This window comes from Natrix helvetica (genome assembly GCF_964273705.1).
Source record: "Natrix helvetica genome assembly, chromosome: 5".
NCBI classification, from domain to species: Eukaryota; Metazoa; Chordata; class Lepidosauria; order Squamata; family Natricidae; genus Natrix; species Natrix helvetica.
Window position 1 is genome coordinate 36,153,526 of NC_138551.1, and position 24,641 is coordinate 36,178,166.

The 24,641-nt window shown below is 40.2% G+C and overlaps 1 protein-coding gene across 1 annotated transcript in view; it reads left to right on the forward strand.

Annotated features, from left to right (window-relative positions):
• The first annotated feature begins 6,891 nt into the window (after positions 1-6,891).
• The window catches only part of CUL3 (cullin 3), a 55,551-nt gene continuing 37,801 nt past the window's right edge, over positions 6,892-24,641 (forward strand). The window contains exon 1 of the mRNA XM_081956371.1: positions 6,892-7,317. Coding sequence (XP_081812497.1) covers positions 7,252-7,317 — 66 coding nt within the window. The 5' untranslated portion in view covers positions 6,892-7,251. The remainder of the gene's footprint in view (positions 7,318-24,641) is intronic.

The window sequence follows — 24,641 nt, forward strand, 5'->3', positions numbered from 1 at the left end:
ATAATTCCTCATATAGCTTGAACCTTTGTCACAAAGGGCTTTAAAGATGATAACCAATACCTTGAATTGTACCCAGAAGCAAACCAAGGCCAATGCAGCTTACGTAATAGCGATGTAACATGGGCTAACTTAGGGGCCCCAAGAACTGCTTTTGCTCCCACATTGTATACCAGTTGCAGTTTCAGAATAGTCCTCAAGGGTAGCCCCATGTAGAATGCATTGCAATAATCCAAGCATGAGATGATCAGGGTTTGAATGACTGAGCACAAAAACTCAAAAATATAAAACTTTCTCGATGCAAGAAAGGGCACAATGGTATACAACATGAAGTGGTACAAAGATTCTTCTATCCCAATTGCCACCTGCTCTTCAAGCAGGATTTGCAAGTCCAGAATCCCCAAGTTAAATACCTTGTGTGTACACATGCTTTCAAGTAATTCTTGATATTGGTGACTAGATAACTATCTACATACAGTTTTGGGAATTTGTTTGCCATTACTTCCTTTCTAGAATTGAGAGTGTGTGACTGGCCTCAGGTCACCCACCTGCCTTTAAGCCTAAGGCAGGACAAGGACTCTCTGTCTCCCACTTTCTAGACTCATGAGTTTAACCATTATATCAAAAGAGCTTACTTTTAAACATCTGATTAGTTTAATTGCTAAATAAGGTTTGGATATAAGCAAGCTAAGTTGTCTCCATACATTAGTAATAGACAATTGTATGTGGTTGGAGGTGCACACTTAATGCAAATTATATCTAGAAGAAAAAATATTTCCCATTATCAGTCTGAAATGATGCAGGCCACTTTTAAGCTTTGCATATTGTATGAATCAGTTTTGCCAAACTGTAAATTATATTTAATTTTTTCAGTCTGCCATTATGAAAGCATGTTTAGTTCTTCCATATTATGTTATATATGCATTTAATTATGTAGTTTATGTCAGCAGTTCAAAGGAAGGCTTTAAATCCCCAAAATAAGACTTAATGAAAACAGGGAATCAAATTTCTGAGTAACTTTATAGCAATTCTTTTTTTAAAAAAATAGTATTTATTGAATTTTCCAACATTTAAAAGACAAAACACAAGACACAAATTTACACTTATAACAGCTTTTTCATATTGGTAACAATATCTTTTGTAACAATCCTATTTACAAAAATTCTACCATGTTTCCCCGAAAATATGACATGTCCTGAAACTAAGGCCATGCCACATTTTTCGGGTGGGCAAAAATATAGGCAAAAATATAGGCACGGAGGTAGGATGCCAAGTCTTCTGGCAGTTGACGCTCTGGGAGTACCCTCTATGGTTGTGGGCTGGCTGCCGGCAGAGCGTACTCCCAGAGCATACAACCATAGAGCGTAATCCCAGAGCGGCAACTGCCGGAAGACACGGCATCCTACCTCCATGCTTTGGAAGCCGCAGAAAAAGCCATGTGGCGGGCGGCGGCAGGAGCGGAGATGCCCTTGCTCTACAGGGAGAGTTAGGCAAGGGCATCATGAACAGGGAGTGAAAAAGCCGCTCACGCAATCCCCCTCTCCAGCCATGCAGAGCCACATTCACCGACCTAGGGGCATTCTGAAGGTGCAGAGCCACGTGAGCCGGAGGTGGACAAACAGGTGCTCCTGCGGCTTGGCGATACCCCAGGTCAGTGAATGGCGCTGTGCCTGGCTGGAAAGGGGGGTTTCTGGGTGGCTGCTCATGAGCATGATCACATCATGGCTGCTGTGTTGCTGCTGCGAAAGCGCAACACAGCCGTTTGACCCTGAGGCTGTGCCTGGCTCTTCGGGAGCCCACTCACAAGAGAGCAGCCTCCCAGCAACCCAAAACAATAAGCCCTCCCCTGATAATAAGGCCCAAGCTATATTTTGTGGGTCAAAAGAAAATAAGACCCTGTCTTATTTTCAGGGAAACACGGTATCTCTATATCACTATCCTAAGTTATATACTTATTTAAATTATAACAACATCTACTCACGAATCAATATCATATATTTCTTATAAATTTTACATTCTATATATTATACTTTTACAGTTTATACCTTAAATTTTACATTTACTCTCAAGCCAGGAATACCATTTATTCCAAATTTGTTAGTACTCGGTTTCTTCCCTCTCCTACATTTCTACAGACAGTCTATCTATTTCTGCACATTCATAGGTTTTCCTTCTTAGAATTGGGTCTGGAGGAATATCTTTTCCCCCCCAATTCTGTGCTAAAACGATTCTACATGCAGTTAATATATGTAATGTTATTTATTATAGTTTTTTCCCATTTTTCCATCAGAAATACCCAGGAGAAACAATTCTGGCTTCAACTCTATCCTCTGTTCAGTTATCTCTTCCAGCCACTTTCTTATTTTACGCCAATATTTTCTAACCTTGGGGCAGGCCCACCACGTGGCAGAACGTTCCCTGCTTATAACCACATCTCCAGCACTCCAGAGATCAGTTTGAGAATATCTTGGCTAATCTGGCTGTGGTAGATCCCACTGGTAGAACATTTTATAGAGGTTCTCCTTATAAGCAGTGACATAGTTTGTAGTTTCTCTCCCATAATTTATTCCAATGATCTAATTGAACACTATGTCCAAAATTTCTCGCCCAATTTTATAATAATTCTTAATTAAAACTTACCTTTTAAAATCCACTTAAGTTCCTTGATAGTTGTTGAAATGTTGGACATCTTTCTTTTTTGTTATTATGTAAATAAGATGGCTATAATATGAATATGGTATTTATGTTTCTACTTCATTTTTCAGATTATCAGTTGCTAACTGGAAGCTTTCTTACTTTGCTATTTTCTAGCATGTTTAACTTTTGTATTTGTATTCTGTATTTATTTTGGGGATGTGCGTAATAGTGTAGGACTGATCTTGCATCATCTCAACATTCCATTTTGTGGTTCTTGATTTAAGAAGACCATGTGACAAATCTGTCAAATAATAAACAGCCAAAAGTTGGTACAGAGATGCCATAGGAATTCACCTACATAGGAATTCACCTACATAGGAATTCACCTACAAATAGCAGCATGAGTCGTGATGGCACAGTGGTTAGAGTGCAATACTGCAGGCTACTTCTGTTGACTTCTTGCAATTTGGCAGTTCAAATCTCACCAGGCTCAAGGTTGACTCAGCCTTCCATCCTTTCAAAATGGGTAAAATGAGGACCCAAATTGTTGGGGGAAATATGCTGACTCTGTAAACCGCTTGGAAAAGGCTGTAAAGCACTGTAAGGCAGTATACAAAGTCTATGTACTATTGCTATTTGATCTCGTCCTTGTGAGTTCCTCTTTTTTACCATAGCTAGAAGTAAATAACAAATAGAACATATATTATGATATACATACATACGCACATGCATGCATACAACAAATTCCAGAGAACCTGTAGAAGAGGCAGAACCTGGGGACAGAGTCAAGAGATAACTCAGTCTAGAATCATTATATGATCACAAATCCTCCAAGTCCAATCCCCCTTGAATTCCATTTACCTAGCACCAATTTGCTGACCATTAGTTGACTAGATTCTTATGCATAGGCTTGAACAATAAATCTTCTTAACTGGAACTTAAATTATGGTACTGATTCTTTGCACCTGACAGAATAAAGTTTTTTAAAATTAAAATTTTAATTTCTCCAAGCAGGGAGATGGATGGAGGAAGGAGCCCATGAACCAGAAGTCTATACAGTTCTGTTAACTTTGGAAATGACATTTCCACAAAACATTCCAATTTTATGCTGATATGCAGAATAACAGAGTCACATTTATATTATACCATTCTTTGCATTTCAAAGTCAGTAATTCATGTGGTTAGTGGGGAAAGTATAGTTATTACTATTTTATCAGGAAATAAAAATACATGCCTTAAAAGAATTAAGTCATTTTATTTTTTGCTTTTTTTGCATGCTTAAAAATAATATCTATAGATGGTCCTATAAAATTAATTAAACCACCAATTAAACTTTAGAATTCTGATTGAATCTGACAACAAAAATACTTGCTTTCATAGTTGTCTAATCCAGATTTGGGTAGAAATGCAATATATTTACAGTGGCATAGTTAAATTCAACATATTCCAGCACTACTCATTTATAAAAGATACTTTTGTTTCCTATTAAAAGAATACCGATAGCTAGTAAAAATGTAACAAGAAATATATGCTGTTGTTTAATTTTGACATAAGCAATTCATTTCCTGGTGTGTCATTCAATCTTAAACCTTTAATAGGAAACTTGCATAATGAATGGACACACCTATCATTGGTTTGTTAAACGCTGTTTTCATGAAATGTCCTTCCTTACTGTTATGACCTTATGTTTATGACTTGCATTTTAGCTTTCTACTGTGAAGCAGTATTTTCATTTCTCCAACATGTTCTTTAGCCAATTTGAAAGTTTTAAGAGAAAAAAATCCCTCAGCACTTAATCCATGAATCTCTGAAGAAGCAAAATACTCATTTGTTTATGTCCCTCAGATGGACCCCGAACATGTTATTTAATGTGAAGATGTACATGCCAATGTACTGTTGTCCGTCACATTGGCTACTTGAAAGTGTATTTGTTATATCTTTTTATTCCACTAAAAATGTAATGTAACAGAATTCACTCACAGTGATAGCCTTATTGTGGGTGGTTTTGCTCACGCTTAGCATTTGTATGATAAGCTCCCACACTGTGGTTTGTAAAATATGGTTCTTTCACATGTTGAACAAGATGTACAGGGTTGAACATATTACGATTCTCAGCCAATACAGGTAGTCCTCGACTTACAACAGTTCATTCAGTGATGGTTCAAAGTTACAACTGCACTGAAAAAAAGTGACTTATGGCCATTTTTCACACTTGCAACCTTTGTAGCATCCCCATGATCACATGATCAATATTCAGATGCTTGGCGGCTAATTCATACTTATGACTGACCATTGCTGTGTCCCAAGGTCATGTGATCACTTTTTGCAACCTTTTGACAAGCAAAGTCAATGGGGAAGCCAGATTCACTTAACAACCATTTTACTAACTTATCAATTGCAGTGATTCACTTAACAACTGTGCCAATCAAGGTCATAAAATGGGGCAAAACTTACTTAACAAATGTCTCACTTAACAACATAAATTTTTGGCTTAACATTGGTCGTAAGTCAAGGACAACTTGCAATGATTTAATTTCAGGTCTGTTTTTGACCAAGCAAACATTATACCTTAGATATAGTTAAATAAATCATTTTACCTTACTGGAATAAACTCTGGAAGTAATTTGAGATCTCAAATGAGATATGCAGATCAATCTTATACATTTCTACTCAAAAGTTGACTGGGCACAGGATAATATTATTGCTAGTTTGAAACAATTGTAAATGAAGGCGTTAAGTTATGTTCATAAAAAAGTAAACAAAAGTTTCTGCTATGATTTTGTATTTCTTTTGACAAAGAAATGTGTTCCGTTCATCTAAATATAATGCTTCTTTCTATATATAGCTCTTATATCAAGGCACATTTACAGGTTTCCCAAATATCTTTTTGCAGTTGCTTATTATGGTTGATCTTAAAGACACAATTCTACTCTGATAAATAATAGCATGCACTGTTTAATACGTCTCTTTCTGGATTTATATTGTCATTGAAAATACTAAAGATTTGTCTCCTGTTATCTTGTAGGAGAAGCACAGAATTCTGGGCACATGTAGGGATTACAAAGACATAGTGGGTAAAACAGTAGACATAGAAATTAAATATGCATATCCTGATTTAGTTTCACAGTGACGGAAAAAAAATTGGTCTTAAAATGAAGGCTTGAGTTCAGGTGTGTGTTCAGGCAGAAAGCAGTTTGGTATGCCTGTTGGTTGACAATACATACATTTTGCCTTAATACAGGTAGTCCTCCACTTACAACAGTTCCTTTAGTGACCATTCAAAGTTATAACAGCTCTGAAAAATGTGCCTTAAGTTATGACCGTGTTTCCCAGTTACAATCTTTGCAGCATTCCCAGGATCATGTGATCAAAAGTCAATGGGGAAGACAGATTTACTTAACAACCGGGTTACTAACTTAACTGGTGATTCACTTAACAACTGTGCCAAGCAAGGTCATAAAATGGGGCAAAACTCACTTAACAAATGTCTCACTTAACAACAGACATTCTGGACTCAATTATGGTCATAAGGCAAAGACTAGCTGTATATGCAATCTACTTTTTGTTATTTTACAGAGTTCTCAAAACACGTATGGTTTTAAGTTGGGACGGCAGTTAGGATGAAAGCTACTCTTTACAATTTTCATATGGATCTGTCTAAAATCAACCTGAGTTTTGATTTGCTGTAAATTACTTCATTAGAAGCCTGAACTGGTTCTGAAACTGGTTTTGCGATGTAAAACATACGCGTGTGTCATTTACTGGATTAGATTTATGAAAGCCACCAATTTCCATAGTTTGAAGTCCATTAAAAACGGTGTCATTTTTGTTTCTTCTCAGACAAGAAGAAACCAAATAGATCACAAAAGATGTGTGGATTGCCAGAACTAGGTATTGATGTACGTGTCAGGCAAACAAAAAAAGGGGGGGCGGTGGGGGGGGGGAACCAGTCGAGCAACGCTACGTATGAATCAACCCTCCTCTTTCTGAGCTTTTACCGCGTGACAACGACATCCTGTCGCCACCGCGCTGCCGTCGTCCAATTACCAGCCCCGTTCGCTCGCGCGCCCCCAGCGGCAGTCGAGGGGAAAGACAATACTTCCTCCCCCCACCCCACTTTTCGTTTACCGCGGCAGCCGTTTGGAGCTCTCGCGAGACTTGCCGAATCTTCCCCCTCCTCGTTGGGTTTCCACGCCACTCCCCCTCATCCCTCCTCCCCGCCGGCTGTGCTCCTCCCCTTTCTCCTCCCTTCCCCCCCTCTCTCTCTTGCACCGCCGCCCCCGCCTGATCTGTCTGTGTCTGTGTCTCGGGGAGAGGGGAGGGGGCCTTCTCGGCCCTGCGCACTGAGCGATGTTTGGCCGCCATCGCGGCGGGGGAAGAGGAGGCGCAGGAGGCTGAGGGAGTCGCCGCCGCCGCCGCTGCTTACTACCGCCTCCGCTGAGCGAGAAGAGACGGCCGCCTAGGCCTGCCACGGCTCGGCTTTTTACTGTCTACTGTCTGAGTAAAGGTCGCCGGCGCCTCTGTTGTTGTCGCCGGAGGGAGCTTCTCCCCGATCCCTTTCCCTCACCGCTTCCTCCTGGTCCCCAGGAAGGGGCTCCGCTCTCGCCGAGCCCCAAAATGTCGAACCTGAGCAAGGGGACGGGCAGCCGAAGGGACACCAAAATGCGGATCCGAGCATTCCCGGTGAGTGAACTGAGGCTGCGTCGGTTGCGCAGGGCCTGGCTTGGCTCGGCCTGGCGAAGGGACGAGACGCCGGCCTCTCCTGGCTAATTTGCCCGAGAGCCTCGTCGCGCTCTTTCTCTCGCTCCTTCGACCCGGGCTGTCACTGACTCTTAAGGCCGGGGGTGGTGGGGGAGGAAGTGGGCCTTGCAGCTGAGGGACACAGCAAGCCCGGCTGCCGCGGTTTGACGAGCAATGGAGAGCCCAAGTTTCCGTCACAGGAAACGAAGAGGGAGGTTGGAGGGGCCGTCATTTGCCCCAGGGAAGGACGCTTCTCCCAGGCCTTTGTGAGGGATCTGTTGTTCCTTTTAATTTCGCTGCTTAAGTGGCCGAGCCTCTTTTTTTTTTTAACCTAGAAGAATAAATTAACTCACAGGGAATCGGCCTCGTACCTGTCGCGCCTCAAGTCAGCGGACCCACCTGGGATGTTTGCAAAGTTGGTTTTTGGAGCCAGTATCGATAGCCGAAACTGCACACCGTTTGAAACCAGAAGGCAAAAACAACCTAGTTCTGAAGTAGGACATAGTTGTCATTTGGGAGGAATTTTGGGGATGATTTCTTCCATAATTGCTTCATACTGTGTGATGATTTCAGTTGACAGTTGCTTCAACTGGAAGGTTGAAAACACAAACATAAGGGCATTCTCTCAGGGATTTTCGTGACATGAAGACTTGGGGATTTTCAGTTGTTGAATCTTGCTGTACACATATCTATAAATTTGAAAGGCAATAGCTTTTCTTTTTGACCTAAGCAAAAGGTTCCCTATTGCTTAAGGAATATAATGACAAATAATAGTTGGCCTTCGTAAAGATAGAAACTTTGCCCATTTAACAAATAATTTGGCAACTGTCGCTGACAACAGTAGAGTCTACAATTCCTTATCAAAAATACATTTTGAAGCAGTACCTAGATTAAAAATAAAATCTTAGTATCCACACCAGTTTACATAGAAATTTAGTGGTTTTCTGTAGTTTTGCCTGAGTTCATAAAATTCACAATTTTAACATGTCAGCTTTTTTAAAAAAAATACATTTATTTTCTGCCTATTTTACTAGATATGCTTTTAAAATACCTTTAATTATTGTTGCATTTTAACTGTATTTGAGTAGACGCTTCTTAACAACCAGTGAAATACAATAGTATTTTTCGATTAATTTAGTTGATTTTGAAGTCACTATACAACCAGTGGGATTTTTTCAGGGATAAAAAGTTACTCTTTTAAAGGAAGTTTTGTTATTTTTTACTGTAATCAATATGTCTAATCATATTAATAACACATTGTTTTAATATCTTATGAGGAAAGTGATCACTGGATGTTCTAGTCACCTGATAAGTTTGGTAAATGAGAGCTATGCAGCAAATACTTTAGTGTATACAAAAGTTAACTTGAACAAGAGAAACAAAGTTTGTAGTCAGGATAAATATTCTTCATTCTGCTTACTTTCTTACAGATGAGCCTGTAAAATGTTGGTGGGTGAACATTGTTCACAGAGTATTACTGTTCCCATGAAATTGTTTCATATTAGCTAATATTTAAAACTTTTCTGATGGTAACAGGCTTAGAACTGTTACAACATGCATAGAGAGAGTTTATGGATGCCCCATATAAAAGTCAGCGATTCTGTGTGCAAAGAATATTAAAATTAATATATCAAATTATTTCTCATAATAGAGAATGTTTAGAGAATAGTAAAAATCAGTTATTTTTTCTGATGTATATGTAACACTGAACCTCAGCATGGTATGTTTTGCTTAGGCAGCATACAGGTCACCCCACAAAAAAACCCCAAATATCAATAAAGAAATGTAGGTAGGTCTGCAGGTTATGCTAAACTAAAACTGGATCTCATGGCGTAATGCAATATGCATTTTAATTGGCTTCATCAGTAACGTCACATTACTAGAATATGTACTAGTTCTGACATTTTAATTTTAAAAAGTTTGAGTCAAGTTTAATGTATTAATTGAGTGGAGAAACATGATTTTTTTTGTATAATAGCATGGACATTTTTGAAATAGTTCTAATTTTTCTGGTTTTGCATAGAACAATACAGTAACTATAAATTGTGCAATTTGGATATAATATCAGTATCAGTTATCTAATTATATATACAAATTGACAAACCTACCTTATGATGAGTTGATCTGCATAGGATTTAAGAGCAGATTATTTATATTGGTCACTTACTAGTATGAACATATGATTAGGCACTAAATTAATTTATGAGTTTGTGATCTTTATTACCAGTTATTTGAAGAGGTTCTTAATGTGTTATTCTGATGAGATTAACCTGCTGCTCTCCTAAATTTTTGTTAGAAACCTTCCTTAGTCCATGTGTATGCTATTTTTTATACCTGTTTTCTTTGGAAAAGGAGCATACATTGTATGTTTTGTGCAAATCCTGTTGGCCTTTTTTCCATCTGCCTCCCCCCCCTCCAACTTGTGATGAATTCTTAAGAACATATTTTCCCTGAAAGGAAAAACCACTGTGGGGGGATTATGAGTGGGCATACATTTAAAAAATGTAATGTGAACAAAAGTGGAAATGTCACATTGCCTTTAATTATATGCCATTGACAAATACTGTATATAACATGTATTCTTTGAGTGTCTACTCTCAGATATAGTGTTATATTTTCAGCATTCTTTGAATCATATTTCTTTAGCTTTGCATTTTATTCACGTAATTCCTTCATGTTTAATACATGGAGTCAGTCTCTAATTGTTTATGTGTCAATTTTCTTTATATTCAGATGTGGATTTAACACTTTTTCAGGGTTGAGAGTTTTGTGTCTTAGCAGTGCAAAAATATAATAGTGTTGAAAATACAAAAACTTGTTCACATTTAATTAAATATAGTTAATATGATTACGGTACAATCATATTGTAGTTTAGTATCCATTTCATAATTTTCTCTTGAAATCAGTTAAAAATTACACCTTATTAGCATCTTTTGAAAGGCTGTGGAAGGCTCACTTTAGACTTCTGTAGTTTAGAAATTGTAAGCAACCTCTGGTGTAGATAACATACACAAAAAGGTAGATTAATGTATTTGGTTATTCTGTCCCTCTTTGAAAAACACTTAGAAATTTAATAATATGAATAATAGAAGAAAAGATGATTAACTATTAACTGATTTCAGTCTAGATATTACGTTGTATCAAAAAAAGACTAGACAGATTCTTGTGATATCTTAAAATTTCACATTTCCGATGGTTAGCCATTTATGAAAACGTTCTTTATTCTGACTTGGACTTTAACATTTCAAATATGCAAAATGCTTCATCCATTGCATTATTCTGTCCTAAATAATTTGTAATTTGCATCATAAAATCATGTAGATTACATAAGGGTTGTTGATGACTGTATTCACAGATAACATTTTTGCCATTCTCTGTGATCAATACATTTAGCTTATTTTAGTGCACTTCTGCCTTGTAAACCAGGAGTTCTCAAGTATACAGCATTGGGTTTCATTGGGAGACTTTCAGTTTGACTCACTCAAAGGAAATCAGACCAGGCATAGTTTTGTCAATTCCTAAATAAAATTCCAATAAATGTTTGCTGAATAATTCTATTTATGATGACTAGATAATGCTGCACAAAGCATTCAGTAAAGATGCTTCATGAAGCAAGTTGCCCCCGCCTCCAAAATCACCTGTTCTTTAAGTATTAAAACACCTTCATCCTCTATAAAACTTGGTATACAGACATACATAGTTGTTTCCTTAGTAATCACAGTGCTATGTGCATAGGTATAAGCAACAGTGTTGTTTATACCTATGCACATATGATTATATTGCATGAGTATATTGCATATTGTTCACCAAGAACACCAATGTTCTTTGCAAAGAGCCTTTCTAGATTTCAGTGGATTTCAGAGGGATCCCAGATTAATTATATTATTTTTCTTAGCATAATGGAGGAAGAAACAGAGTACAGCAGTTTGAATTATATTGTAATATTCTATGCTGCTTTGTTTCATTTATTGATTTGCCGGTTTTGGCCTAAAGTGTTCTTATCTTAATTTTTAGGTTTTCAGAATGTGGCACCTGATCAAAATGTAGGTCATCATTCCCAGGGGTGGGTTCCGGATGGCTTTACTGCCGGTTCGCTTGTGTGCATGCTTTGCGTGTACACACGCGCACTGGATGCACGCTGCGTGCGCATGCACAGTTCAATTAAAATTGTTCTGTGCATACTCAGAGCTTAAAAACAAGATGGTGGCAGCCACAGCGGCGACCAGGGAACCAGTTCGGGGGTGTGGCAGGCCTGAGTCGCTGCCAGTTCCAGCGACCCAGACTGCCATACCACAACCAGTTCAGCTGAACTGGTAGGAACCCACTTCTGATCATTTTCATATTTATATATAGAAATATTTTTGGTGTGCTAGTTTTTTTTAATCAAAATGAAAGCTATTATAGTTTACAAACTATGGTTTGTGGTTACCTAAAGCAACTACTAGTAGCATTCTCACATTACACTGAAAACATAACCAATTGTTTTGAAGTACGAATAATTTAAGGTAACATTTTACTCATTGTTATATAAAAGATCAATTATATAAAGTATGAAATTTGAAATTAAGTTTAATATAAGTTTCAATTGTTTATACAAATTCATGTTAAAGTCCTTCAGAAAACAGTTATTCTTTAAATTCACATTTGTATGTGTTTAAGTTCCCTAAACTGCTTTCTGTGTCTTTGGACTAAGATTATAAAATGTTTCCAGTATCCAACCAGACATAATTAATTGTTCAAATGCTACCCAAACAGGGATATGTGGGTGATAAGGAATCTTATATTTTTTCTACTTCAAAGTATTTTGCCTCTGGTATTAGTTGCAAGTTTGTGAAAAAACATCTGAAGTAATTACATCCAAGACAAGATATTAGAGAAAGGATGGTTCAAACTTTGATCTACTTTTTAATATAATTATCACTTATGAAACTTATCACTAATTTAAAGTAATTTGGTGGTTGAGAAGAAACATGATTATCTTGTTTGCAGCTGTTAACATGGATCTATAAATTCTGATTCACTCTGCTAATGCCATATTTGGCGATATCTGCATTTGGGGGGGTTGGGGTTAAAATAGGCATGATGGTGGTTGCAGCAGTGTGGTTAAACAGTGTGCCTGTTTGTACATGTATATGATGTCAATAAAACTCTCTTTTTATGACATTTTGCTTGTTCTGTCACATACACACACCTCTCTTAGCCCTCACCATGATTGCCACTGCTCATGTTTGACCTGGAATAAAAACAGTGATTCTCAAATATAAGGCAGAAAGTTGTATAAAACCTGAAAAATAATCAGGTTGTTATATATTAAAGTTTGTTTGACTCATACTGCCATCAGATTATTTTGTATTTTCTTGCAAAAAATCAATATGGTTAGTTTTCTCCTGGAAAGTATTACAATCAAATGTAATACTGCAAATATAATACCAATGTTTCCCATTGGGTGATTTGTTGAAAGTTTTTATTCAGGAAGTGAATTAAGAACTGTTAAAATATGGATCAACTTTTGACAAACTCAAGAAAAGACTGAGGTTGTTTTCTAGATTGTATTTAATGACTTATGGTCCTTCTGAAAAATACAGTGCAAGTGTAGTACAAGTATTTTTTGTTTACCAAATGCATCCTACAATGATTGTTACAGTTACAATAGTGTTGCGACAGTGACTTTGTGATCAGTGCCCACATTTATGACCTTCACAAGTCTGCAAAGCAAAGAAAGCTGAGGAGAGTATAAGCACAGTTGCAATGTTGCTTAGCAACCAGTTCACTTAACAACAAAATTTCCTTTTCAGTTGTGGTTGCTAAATAAGGATTATCTGTATTTGTCAGTCATTCACTTCAGAGTTATCAAGCTCTGATAGACATTAGTTGCCTGGATTGTCTGTCAGTAACTACTACAGTGAGTTATTGTAAGGTCATGATTGTGATATTGGTGATAATATTTAGCCATCTCATATTCTCTTTTTCAATTGTCTTCCTTGCCATGTATTTTGAGAGCTAGAAAGTCTACAGAGTACCCTGGCTGCCAGCAGTTACTAGTTCGTATAGTTCACACCAGTGAATATCCAGAGTGCACCACGAGGAGCTTCACACCCCTTCACACAGGTTATATTGAAACATAATTCCAACAAGGCCCAAAAACCACAGCTGTGTTCATATACCTAACTGCAGCATAAAGCACAGTTTGGAAGGATGGGCTGTTATACAAATTGTGCCATACTATCCCCTGCAAAAATATCTGTTGACTAATAACATCCTGATAGGTCCTTTCAGATAATAATGGGGGATAACAAAAGTAAGGTAAGATTACGACTCTCTTCTATAAGATACATCTACGGCAGCAAAAATAAATATTAGGTGTAACATACTCAAGAAATTATGTGTAACTAAATAGGGAGTTTCAGCTGTCACCCTCAGGTCATCAGTGCTAGGGTTGGTCTATTCTGAAGCAGAATACTGTGCCCCTATATAGCTTAACAGCTATCATACTAATAAGTTAAATCCCAGACTCAACAATACCATGAGGATTATAAGTAGATGTATTAAAACCACTTTGACTTGCTAGCTTCCTGTTCTGAGCTATATACTGTGTTTCCCCGAAAATGCGTGTCCTGAAACTAAAGCCTTGCCACATTTTTCAAGTGGGCAAAAATATAAGCCCCCACCCCGAAAATAAGCCCCCTAGACACACCCCTTCTGGCGACGCAGAGCACCGCTCACCGACATAGCGATATCCCAAAGGCTCCAAGCCACGGGAGCCGGGGGGGGCAGAAGAAAGGCACTCACGTTGCTTGGCACCTTCGGGATACCGCTAGGTTGGGGAGTGGCATTCTGCCTGGCTGGGGGGGGGGGGAGTTGCCGGGTGGCTGCTCCCTTGCGAATGGGCTCCCAAAGAGCTGGGCACAGCCTCAGGGGCGAAGCAGCCATGAGGTGACCATGCTCACAAGCAGCCACCCAGAAAACCCTTTCTCCAGCCAGGCGCAGCACCATTCACTGACCTAGGTAGTATCCCTAAGGTGCCAAGCCATGTGGTGCTTTGCCCGACCGCCAGCTCCCGCTGCTTGGCACATTCGGGATATCCTCTAGGTCAGTGCATGGAGCTCTGCCCGGCTGGAGAGGGGGGTTGCGTGAGCGCCCGCTCCGCTTCCAGCTCTCATGCCTCCTAGCCTCACCATGCCCTGGGCCAGCAGTCTTTGCAGCTGCTGCTGAGCTCCGAGCAAAACTTCTTGTCCGGCTTCCAAACTCCGCAACTCAGCTTCTGATTGTTCCAGCAGCGGCCGCTCTAGGAGTGTTTTCTATGGTTATGGGCAGGCTGCTGGACAAAGTCTTCCGGCAGCCTGCCCATAACCATACAGCACACTCCTAGAGCGGCCGTTGCTGGAAGAATGGCACCTTAGGGATACTCCCTAGGTCAGTAAATGGTGCTCTGCCTGGTTGGAGAGGGGGTTTGCCTTGTGAGCATGGTCACCTCATGGCTGCTTCGCCCCTGAGGCTGTGCCTGGCTCTTTGGGAGCCCGCTCGCAAGGGAGCAGCTGCCTGGCAACCCCAAAATAATAAGCCCTCCCCCTCTAATAAGCCCAAGGCCATATTTCGTGGGTCAAAAAATATAAGACCCTGTTGTATTTTCAGGGAAACGTGGTAGCATCACCAGCTGCAGGAAGGCAAGATGCACTAGTGAGAGAATACAGAAAAATTATGAACAATTCACTCCTATTGACACCACATACATCTGCCAGGACTTTTTATATAGGTGGGGCGTAGAATCCTCCCCTCAGAGTGGTGCGGGTCCAATATTAAACTATAGATCATGACCGGCTGTAAGCTGAGGGCATATACTGGTTCAGTACAGGTACTCCTTGACTTTCAACCAGTGACTGATGAAAATTGCAACAGCATTGAAAGTGTGACTTATGAATGTTTTCCACAGATATGACCTTTACAGCATCCCCATGATCATATGACCAAAATTCCAATACTTGGCAACTGATCCATATTTATGACTGTTGCAGTGTTCCGGGGTCATGTGATCATCATTTGCGACCTTCTGACAAGCAAAGTTAATGGGGAAGCCAGATTCACTTAACAACTGGGTTACTAATTTAACAACTTCAGTGACTCTCGGAAGTTGATAAATAACTCGTAAAATGGGGCAGAACTCACCAAATGTCTCATTTGATAACAAATTTTGGGCTCAATTGTGGTCATAAGTGGTGGAGTAGCTGCATGTGATTTTTTAAAAATGTAAACAATGCTGCACTTTGATGGTTAGATGACCTAGACCCGTGATAGCAAACCTAGAGCACGTGTGCCAGAGATGGCACACAGAGCCCTCTCTGCTGGCATGCGCACCATCGTACCATTTCAGATATCTGGCATTTCTTTTGTGAGCTTCTGTTTCCCTGCAAACGACGAAACAGAAGCTCACGAAAGAAAAAGATCTTGCCTCTTGCTGCACTGCTGGTGTTGGGATGACCTGTCTCCAGCCAGCCAGTCAGTCTTTGGGTCTCTGCTGTGCTTGCGCGTGCATGTCCGCCCATGCCTACGCTTACCTTTCAGTTTGGGCATACACATATACACAGTTTGGGCACTTGGTGTCTAAAAGGTTTGCCATGACTGAACTAGACATTGGTATTGCTGACTGTAGGCTGCCTGAAATTTGGCAGTTCAAATCTCATCAGCCTCAAGCTTGACATCCTTCTGAGTTGGGTAAAATGAGGACCCAAATTGTTGGGGGCAATATTGCTGCCTCTGTAAACCGCTTAAAGAGGGCTGTAAAGCTCTGTAAAGTGGGATATAAATCTAAATGCTATTGCTATTATTGGTGTAAAATCAGCAAAATCAGAACTGTAGTTTTGGAATGAAGGACATTGTTACCAAGCTTACAAAGGTATAATGTGAAAGTTCATTTATAAGCCCAAATATCCAAACACTTCCCTAATTGCTTGTATAGAAGTGTAGTTGTTTTACATTTTATTGCTGACATTTGTTATATTCGCTTAGCTAATTGTTGTTGTTTTTTTGTATGGGAAAAGGAAAAGCTTTATACTTTTTGTAAAAAAAAAAGACTTGCAAAAGCAAAAGAAGGACTTTGCTTCCTGGAAGCATTTATTTTGCTGTTTTTTAAAATTAATTTATAAGTGACACTTTGGAAAACAGTACAAGAATTTAGGCTTAATCTGAAATTATTGTTGTTGATAATTCTGTTTCTTTCTTCAGGGTAATGACCTTAAATATTTGTTTTCTGAAGTATAGAATTGTATGTACAGTGCTTCAGGCAAACTGTGCTGCTGAATTTTAGCAGTAATAAATATAGGTTGCCTATTGCTGATGAAGAAGGAAACCGTTCCAGATCAAGAAAATTTGTATGGGAATTTTTGGATAGGGTGAAAACATTTAAATTAATATTATTTGACAACATTAAATGTAAACCATTTACTAAATATTGTATTTCTGAGTCATGAAATAATGAAATGTAAATGCAAAAAGAAAAAGTTATAAACTTCTCTATGTTTATAAAAAATATTAGAGCACAAACAAAATAAAATACCTCAAATAGTGAATATATTTCCAAATGGAAAGTTAATTATGACTAGAAATTGGTATAACTTTTATTTAGAAACTATTAACTGATTTGATTGGTATAATAGATCAGACAAATATAGGAATTACATAATTTTGCATGTAAATATATTTTTGTATTTTTTAAATTATGTATACGATGTATTGAAAAGAGATAATTAATAAAATCTGCCAACAATAGATTGTTAAGAGCAGGGTGTCAGCTTTTTACGATGGGAAAGTCAAGAAATGGAAGTCACTAAAAAGTCTTGGAATATACTTTAATATTGTTAGAGTATAGTAACAGAATATTGAAAACTTGTGAGAACCCCTCTCCGCTTCAGTTTATAGTTATTCCAATCATGGCAGAGATACGTTTCTTATATTTTCTATTTTTCAGAGATTCAGATATGTTTCTTCTAACAGCTTGGCATTCTCTTCCTCAGTGTTTCTCAAACTTGGCGACTTTAAGTCCTGTGGACTTCAACTTCCAGAATTCCCCAGCCAGCTATGCTGGCTGGGGGATTCTGGGAGTTGAAGTCCACAGGACTTAAAGTCGCCAAGTTTGAGAAACACTGCTCTTCCTTCTTCTCTGAGTCAACCCAACATGTTATGACACAGAAATTGATTGTTCATTAGCATAAATAGTATGAAAACTTTTGTATAATTTTTAAAAAACCTGCAGGAGAATCGTAAGTTCTTAAAAAGGTAGGAAAAAAATCAATTTTTTTTCTACTTAGTGATTAGGTTGGACATACAGTATATGTTAACAGAATAAAAATATCAAGAACAAGTGCCATGTAGTACTTTAATGAATGAAATATACCATCTGTAAATTGAAATAATTTGTTGATCATACATATTTTAATAAAGAATGTAATACTACTTCTAGATGAGTCAGTTTATCTATTGGCTATGATTGTGAAAAAATTCTTAGAAATAGAAGTTCATAATTCAAAATGTTTTCATCCTTGCCATATTGTCAACTGCAAAATGGCTGTTGGGTACTTCAGTTTGTATAATCATATTTGACACTCAATTATGTACATATATCAAATATAAGAAATGGTTGAATGAAATCTGACAAGTCAGATTTATTATCAATTTATAATGCTATGGGATCACATTATAAAATTGATTGTTAACCTCACAGTTTCCAAACCCAGGATAAAGTATGTGATTTTATGCCTGGCAAGGGTCAAATGGGAAAAAGGAACTGTAAAAAGAAGGAATGTGGAAGAGCATTACAGCCAAATCTGAATTTAACAGACTATTTAGAAGACAGGATTCTGTTAACTCAAAATGTCCATTAAATTTGAAGGTGAGGAAAGAGAGGAGTATCTAATAACAGGAAGATTCAGTATTGAATCACAATGATCTGCTGCTGTAGAATAGAGGACTGGGCTTGCATCCTGGATGAAAGAAAAGAATATAAGGAGAGGCAAGGACAGCGAGAACATAGAGGGGCAGGTTATTTCTTTCCTTAGGCTGAAGTGAGAATGTTGTTAAGATATGGAAGGATGCCAAGGATGGAATAGTTAGAAGAAAAATTAATATTACTAATTTTTAAATGTTTTGTATTATATTTTTATCTTATGCTGCAGACTGCCCAGAGTCACTAACAGTGCAGCATATAAATTTAATAAATAGTGGAGAAGGGTAGTATAAATGTTTACTATGTTTATGTAATGTACTCTGAAGCTTCTCAGTAGTGTCAAAGTTGCAGCTCCACAAATAGAGGAGGAGGAGGAGTTATGCATGTAAAAATCTATTGAGGCAAGTGAATGATTTTGATGATAGGTTTAGGAGGACTGGAATTAGTTGAATATGAGTATGTGTTTTTATTATGTAGCTACTAGTGGGACAGTTGGAGAAAGTGGGTTTGAGTGGTTGATGTATTTCATCACTGAGAATACATAAGGTTGTGTCAGAACTGAATTAATTACTGGAAAGCAAAGGATGTATGTGTGTTGTGACTATAGTCAGTGAGCCAATGACAAACACAGAAGAAATATGGTTCTGAGTGGCCATTGCAGAAGAGGGTCTCATACAGAGATACAGGGCCCTTCTTCTAACTTAGTAGTTCCACCTGAGTGGTTGACTATTAGGCTGTCTTGGTAAATACCAAGTCCATATGAAGCCAGACTATATCTATTCACAGTGTAGAGATGAATTCAGATGTAGGCTTGACATTGCATTAAGAGACTTGATTGTGCAGTGATGATGATGTTGTTCTGTTGAGGGTCTATCCACTTGGGTTCACGATTTATTGCAGTAGCTGCTATACCAAGGATAGGAAAGGGATACCAAGGTTCAGTCCCTTGGCAGTGACCAATATCATTGTTCCAGAGATGAATGATGAAAAATTGTGTCTTGGTGTGCCGTCAGGACAAAACAGGACTTCTATGGATTCTTACTTGTCCTGCTACTTGACAACAACCTTCCTTCAGTTTCTGAATTATTCTGAGACTGGTTTTGGGATCTCTCGGGTTTTAGTGCTGTAAGGTTAGTTTCAATGCCTTTGAGAGTCCTGAAAGGCTAGGACCGTGATGGCGAACCTATGGCACGCGTACCACAGGTGACAAGTGGAGCCATTTGTTAGGACACGTGAGGCGTTGCCCTGTCTGCTGTAGAGTGCATGCTCACGCTGGCCAGCTGACTTTGGCCTTCTTTTGAGGCCATTTTTCGCCCTCTGGAGCACAAAAAAATGCCCCTACGGGCAAAGCGGAAGTTCAGGAATAGACTTCCGGTTTTCTCGTAGTGCCGTTTTTTCACCCTCCGGAGCCTTCTCTGAAAGCTCTGGAGGTCAAAAACTGGCCCAAAAGTTCTGGTTTTGCTAAAAACCAGTTATGTCAGTAATAAAGACCCAGAGAAGATAAAGTGTCTGTATTTTTGAATCTGTATTTTTGATCAGTATAAAAGTACATGGGTAAGACAGCTTTCTTTGGTTTCTATTATTGGCTTGCAGGATTCAGAAATTTCCATCAGTGATAATACCATGATCTTACTCATAGCTATATATCTTTTAGAAGATATATGATTTAAGAGTGGTCTGAAAATGCGGATGTATGAGGATGATATATATATTGTGGGAAGCTTTTCCATAGGAGGAAGCCAGCACTGAGAAGACGTGAGATCAGGTCCCTGAAGATGATGTTTCCCTGCTGGTGTGGTTTTCAGCAAACCTTCTCTCTCAGCTCTTATTGGATGGATAGAGGCAGAGAGTAGTCATAGAGATATCCATACCTTATACCAGCGATGGCAAACCTTTTTTGGCTCGCGTGCCACAAGGGGGAGCGTGGTGGGGTCGTGTGCGGGTGTGCCGCACCCATAATGCAATGCACCCCCCCAGTGCGCATGCACGCACAACGCTCCCAATTTTTACATGCTTTTTTCGCCCTCCCCAGGCTCCAGAGGCTTTATAGGAGCTAGGGGAGGGCGAAAAGAGCCTCCCCCGCCCCCCGGAGGCCCTCCGGAGGCTTCAGGGAATGTCCGGAGACTTCCCTGAAGCCTTCGGAACGCTTAAAACCACCCTCCGAGCAACAGTTGCTCGGAGGGCGGTTTTAAGCGCTACGAAGGCTTCAGGGAAGGCTCGGGACGGTCCCTGAACAGGCAGGAGACGTGTGTCTCCATCGCCCGGGCCCGGATTGCCTCCGCCGCACGGCGCCTCGGGCCCGGCATCCTTGCGCCGCTCCTCCCAGCCTCGGCGCACTTGCCAGGGCCCGGCCTTCAAATCGCCGCCGCCGCCGCCCCAAGGACGGGCTCAGCCGAAGGGAAGTCCGTCGGGCCATGGCCGCGCCGCCCTCGCCACCGCCTCCTCCTCCTCTAGCTGCGCCACGCCTGGCAGGCCGCACAGCCGCCTCGATCCCGGCCTCGAGCGGCCCCGCACCGCATCATGCTCAGCCCAGCGGGCGGCTCCGTCCTCGGAGCTAGGCTGCCTGCCACCTTTCCCCTCCTTTGTTTCCCAGCGGGGGCGGCCCGCTGCCGAGTTGCAACTATTGCCGCCGCCGCTGCTGTTGCCGCCGTTCACGGGACCCGCCTCTTGCCCTCTTCCTCCGCTCGGCAGGTTCTGACTTGTTCGCTGCCTGCCAGGCCCCGGCGCCGCGTTCGAGCCGGAGGGGGAAAGGAGGAGAAGGAGGACAACAAAGCCCCTCCCCCTTCCCCTCCCTTTCGGCTTAACCCTTGCGACGCCCGAGCAAAGCCCCGAGGGGACGGATTCCTGTGCGGGACGCATGGCAGGAAGGGTATAGAGTCCCCCCTCCCTCTGCCGTCCAGACAGTCCCTGAAGCCTTCGGAACGCTTAAAACCACCCTCCGAGCAACCCGGAAGTCACTTCCGGTTTGCTCGGAGGGTGGTTTTAAGCGCTCCGAAGACGTCAGGGAAGCCTCCGGACGGTCCCTGAAGCCTCCGGGGGGGGCGGGGGAGGCTCTTTTCGCCCTCCCCAGGCTCCTATAAAGCCTCTGGAGCCTGGGGAAGGCGAAAAATAGCTTTTAAAAAGGTGAACTCAGCTGGCCAGCGCATGCATGCACGCTGGCCAGCTGATGGCAGCTCCTCGCGTGCCCTGACAAATGGCTCCCCGTGCCACTTGTGGCACGTGTGCCATAGGTTCGCCATCACAGCCTTATACAATACAAAACAATACAATACAATACAATACAATAGCAGAGTTGGAAGGGACCTTGGAGATCTTCTAGTCCAACCCCCTGCCTAGGCAAGAAACCTATGCTGTTTCAAACAAATAGCTATCCAACATCTTCTTAAAGACTTCCAGTGTTGGGGCATTCACAACTTCTGGAGGCAAGCTGTTCCACTGATTAATTGTTCTAACTGTCAGGAAATTTCTCCTCAGTTCTAAGTTGCTTCTCTCCTTGATTGGTTTCCACCCATTGCTTCTTGTTCTACCCTCAGGTGCCTTGGAGAATAGTTTGACTCCCTCTTCTTTGTGGCAACCCCTGAGATATTGGAACACTGCTATCGTGTGTCCCCTAGTCCTTCTTTTCATTAAACTAGACATACCCAGTTCCTGCAACCGTTCTTCATATGTTTTAGTCTCCAGTCCCCTAATCATTTTTGTTGCTCTTCTCTGCACTCTTTCTAGAGTCTCCACATCTTTTCTACATTGGGGCGACCAAAACTGGATGCAGTATTCTAAGTGTGGCCTTACCAAGGCATTATAAAGTGGTATTAACACTTCACGTGATTTGATTCTATCCCTCTGTTTATGTAGCCTAGTACTGTGTTGGCTTTTTGACAGCTACTGCACACTGCTGGCTCTTTTGAAATGGTTGTCCACTAGGACTCCAAGATCTCTCTCACAGTTACTACTATTGAGCAAGGTACCACCTATACTGTACCTGTGTATTTTGTTTTTGTTGAGTAAATGTAGAACCTTACTCTTTTCACCATTGAATTTCATTTTATTAGATAGTTCCAAATGTTCAAGTTTGTCAAGATCCTTCTGTATCTTAAGCCTGTCCTCTGGAGTATTGGCTATTCCTGCCAGCTTGGTGTCATCTGCAAATTTGATGACTTCCCCATTTATTCCCTCATCCAAATCATTGATGAAGATGTTGAAGTGTACTGGGCCTAAAACAGAGCCTTGTGGTACTCCACTGCATACTTCCCTCCATGTAGATGCAGTTCCATTGAGGACTACACGTTGAGTGCAGTTGGTCAGCCAGTTACAAATCGATATGGTGGTGATGCTGTCCAACCCACATTCTTCTACTTTATCTAGTAATAGGTTATGGTCTACCTTATCAAATGCCTTACTGAAGTCCAAGTAAGCTATATCGACGGCATTCCTCTGGTCCACTAATTTTGCCACTTTGTCAAATAATGCAATAAGATTAGTCTGGCATGATCTGTTTTTGACAAACCCATGTTGACTTTTGGCTATTGCTTTGTTTACTTCTAGGTGTTTGCTAATGTGTTGCTTGATTATCTTTTCCAGAATATTTCCTGGTATTGAGGTCAGGCTGATAGGTCTATAGTTTCCTGGATCTATCTTTCCCCCCTTTTTGAAGATGGGAAGCACATCAACTCTTTTCCAGTCCTCTGGCAGTTCCCCGGTGCTCCAGGATCTCTGAAAGATATAGTTCAGTATTTCTGACATCTCACCTGTCAGTTCCTTCAGAACCCTGGGGTGTAATCCATCCGGTCCTGGTGATTTGAACTTGTCTAGGGTAGACAGGTGCTCACTTACCATTTTCTTTCCTATTTCTCTTTGTGTTCCTAATCTGATTTTTGTGGTGCTGTTTTTGATAGGTTGGACTGCTTTATCCCTTTGTGTAAAGACAGATGCAAAAAATGAGTTAAATAGTTCTGCTTTCTCCTTGTTGCTTGTCACCTTCTTGCCACTTTCTCCTAGCAATGGATCAATTGTTTCCTTAACCCTTTTCTTGTTTTTAACATGTTGGAAGAAGCTTTTTTGTTAATTTTTACTTTTGTGGCAAGCCTTTCTTCATTGTGAGCCTTAGCTTTCCTTACTTCATCTTTACAGGCTCAGGCTATTTGCTGATATTGTACCTTAGTTATGTCCCCCTCTTTCCACTTTTTATACTTAACTTTTTTGTCTTTCTATTTGTCAGAGAGTTCTTTATGCAGCCATGCTGGTTTCTTTTGGGAGCTGTTATTTTTCTTCTTTGTTGGTATTGTGCTAGACTGAGCTTTTGTAATCTCATTTTTCAAAATATCCCAAGCTTCTTGAGTTGTTTTCCCCTTGAGGATTCTCACCCATGGAATTCTTCCCAAGCTCCCTCTAAGTTTATTGAAATTAGCTTTCTTAAAGTCCAAGACTCTAGTTTGACTTTGTTCTACTACTTGTGTTTGCATAATGTTGAATTCCAATATTGCATGGTCACTTGCCCCCAGGGTTCCTGTGGCTTCAACACCTTCTATCATTTCCTCTCTGTTAGTGAGAATTAAGTCTAATATGGCCGATCCTCTCGTTCCCTTCTCTACTTTTTGGGAAACAAAGTTGTCTGGTAGGTTCGTTAGGAACCTGTTGGATCTTCGACTTGGTGCAGTTTGTTTCCCAGTTGATGTTGGGGTAGTTAAAATCCCCCATTACTATTGTGGTGTGCTTCCTACATACCTTAGTTAGCTGACTAGCAAAAAGTTCATCTACTTCCTCTGCTTGGTTGGGTGGCCTGTAGTATAGACCTATGGCAAAGTCATTCCCCCCCACACACACAACCTTTAATATTGACCCAAATGCATTTAAGATAGTTTTCATCATTATTGTGCTCTATTTCTGTAAAGATGTAGTTCTTTCTTATGTATAGTGCAACTCCACCTCCTCTTTTATTTGGTCTATTTCTTTTAAATAATTTAAATCCTTCTAGCTGTATGTTCCATTTGTGGGTTTCATCCCACCAAGTTTCTGTAATGGCAACAATATCGTATTTGCCCTCATTTACTTGAATTTCTAATTCACCCTGTTTATTCCTCATACTCTGTGCATTGGTGTATAGACATTTGAGTCCATTTTGATTGACCCTGTGTTTACTGTCTACATAGCCTGTGTTATGCCTGACTGCCCCTATTTTCTTGCCACTTGTATGATTCATGCACATGGTATGGCACTCACTATTAAATGTTTGGTTTTGCTTGACAGCAGGAGTGATAATCTTACCCACACAAACATCTATGTTACATGCACTGATAACCCCATGAGCTTATTTATCTTTAAAATTGCTTTATTT